Source organism: Octopus bimaculoides, chromosome 1 (assembly GCF_001194135.2).
Source record: "Octopus bimaculoides isolate UCB-OBI-ISO-001 chromosome 1, ASM119413v2, whole genome shotgun sequence".
NCBI classification, from domain to species: Eukaryota; Metazoa; Mollusca; class Cephalopoda; order Octopoda; family Octopodidae; genus Octopus; species Octopus bimaculoides.
The window spans coordinates 137,270,520-137,272,344 of record NC_068981.1 but is presented as its reverse complement, the minus strand read 5'-3'; the positions used below and the strand labels follow the sequence as shown (position 1 = coordinate 137,272,344).

General features: G+C 37.4%; 1 protein-coding gene across 1 annotated transcript in view; it reads left to right on the top strand.

Moving 5' to 3' along the window:
• Nucleotides 1–767: 767 nt before the first annotated feature.
• LOC106867202 (probable cyclin-dependent serine/threonine-protein kinase DDB_G0292550) overlaps nt 768–1,825 on the top strand; it is an 80,772-nt gene continuing 79,714 nt past the window's right edge. The window contains exon 1 of the mRNA XM_052971052.1: nt 768–1,341. Coding sequence (XP_052827012.1) covers nt 1,310–1,341 — 32 coding nt within the window. The 5' untranslated portion in view covers nt 768–1,309. The remainder of the gene's footprint in view (nt 1,342–1,825) is intronic.

The following is a 1,825-nucleotide window of genomic DNA, read 5'->3' as shown; positions in this document are numbered from 1 at the left end:
AATGATTTTTCTCTAGGTCTGGCACAAGGCCACCACGCTTATTGTGAGGCGTGTGTAGTGGGGAAATACAGACGATGTAAATCGACTATCCCTCGAAAGCGATGAGAAAAAAGTATATATATACATAGGCAAAGGTGATCTCGTTGAGATTCGATCTCCGAAAAACGTAACTAAATAATACCAAAAGCACTTTTTTGATCGGCGCCGCCGCTATACCATTTTCCACCATTAACATTCTGGTAATAATAATTTCTAAGGACAGATATTTACCGGGATGAGAACAGAACAATCGATTATATCGATCCATGTACTTTGACTGGGACTTTATTTTATCGAATCCCCACCCGCCAGAAAAAGATGAAAGGCGAAGTTAACCACGATGGGATTTGAACTTAGAACGCCTAAGAGACTGTTTTTATTTATTTTTTTGCGAATCCGCAAAATCATTAGCGTCCTAATGATAATATAATAAATGTTAATCGGTTCTTTATTCGCCACAAGGGCGACAGACGGGAGTGGAGGGGAATTATACAAAGACGGGCTATAAAATTTGAGGGTTTTTGTTGTTTTTCCTTTTTTAATAGCGAATGCAAAAAAAAAACTATTACATGTGTTGGGAAAGAGAGCAGCGGCAGAGTTGCGTCTTACACTAACAACCAGTATCGTTACTACTACTACTCCTCCTACTGCTATAACTACTGCTACTACTACGTTGTTCAGTACTACTGCCACCGCTCCCTCTACTATCAGGAGGAGTGACGACAGACTGGCAAGGAAGGCGACTACAGCAGAAACACAGACAGCTTAGAGTTGAGTTTATTATACACGTCACTTGTCCTCATACTCTCTCGACCGCTTACTTCCTCCTCCTACTACCACTCTCACTCACTCCTCGTTCTCTTTCTCCTCTTCCTTCATCTCGTTTTTTTTCCTCTTGCCCCCCCCCCCTCTGCTACTCCGACGACGAAGCTAGACGGAGACAGAGAGAAAAAGAAAGAGAGACTCAGACAGACAGAGAAGGAGAGAGACATAGAGATAAACGGAGCACTGCCAGCTGTTATATATACATATATACATATATATAAACAGTGAGAGAGAGAGAGGGAGAGAAAAAAGAGTAAGTAAGAGAGAGGGAGAGAGAGTGAACTAGAGAGGAGTGCTATAATATAAAAGTAAAGTCAACAACAACAACAAAACTCAAAAACCCGGCTACCTTTCTTCAGTTGGTGACCGGCAATTTATAGAGCGCCAGCCAAGTACTAAACATCTTTACTTTCCAGGATGATTTACAGGTGTTAAAAACTTCAACATGGTTGTGTTTACTTTGACTCTTGTCAGACAGTAAGTAGATTTACTTACTTAACCCGGCTACTACTCCACCGTTTACCTGTTTCGTTTCATTCTTGGTTTTTAACTTGAAATGCTTAATTCAAACTTACTCTTACTTCGGTGGTTTTTGTTTTTTCGTTCTTTCTTTTAATTTATTTTCATTTATTATTTAAAAAAAAAAATTTTTTGGCTTTGTTTTGATTTTAAAGAACTAGATGAAAACAAAAAAAACAAAAAAAGAATGTTTATTATTTTGATTACAACACCCGCTTTGATATCTATATATCTATTTATACATTTATAGATCTGTTTCAAGAATTATCTTTTGATGTGTCTACCCATAAATCTATCTATAGCAAATAAATATATATATACACACACTATCTTTCATTCTCCCAATCTATATCTTTACACACACACACACACACACACACATTATGTATGCGTGTCTATAAGTCTGTCTTTATACAATCATAACTATCGTTTGTGTATATAT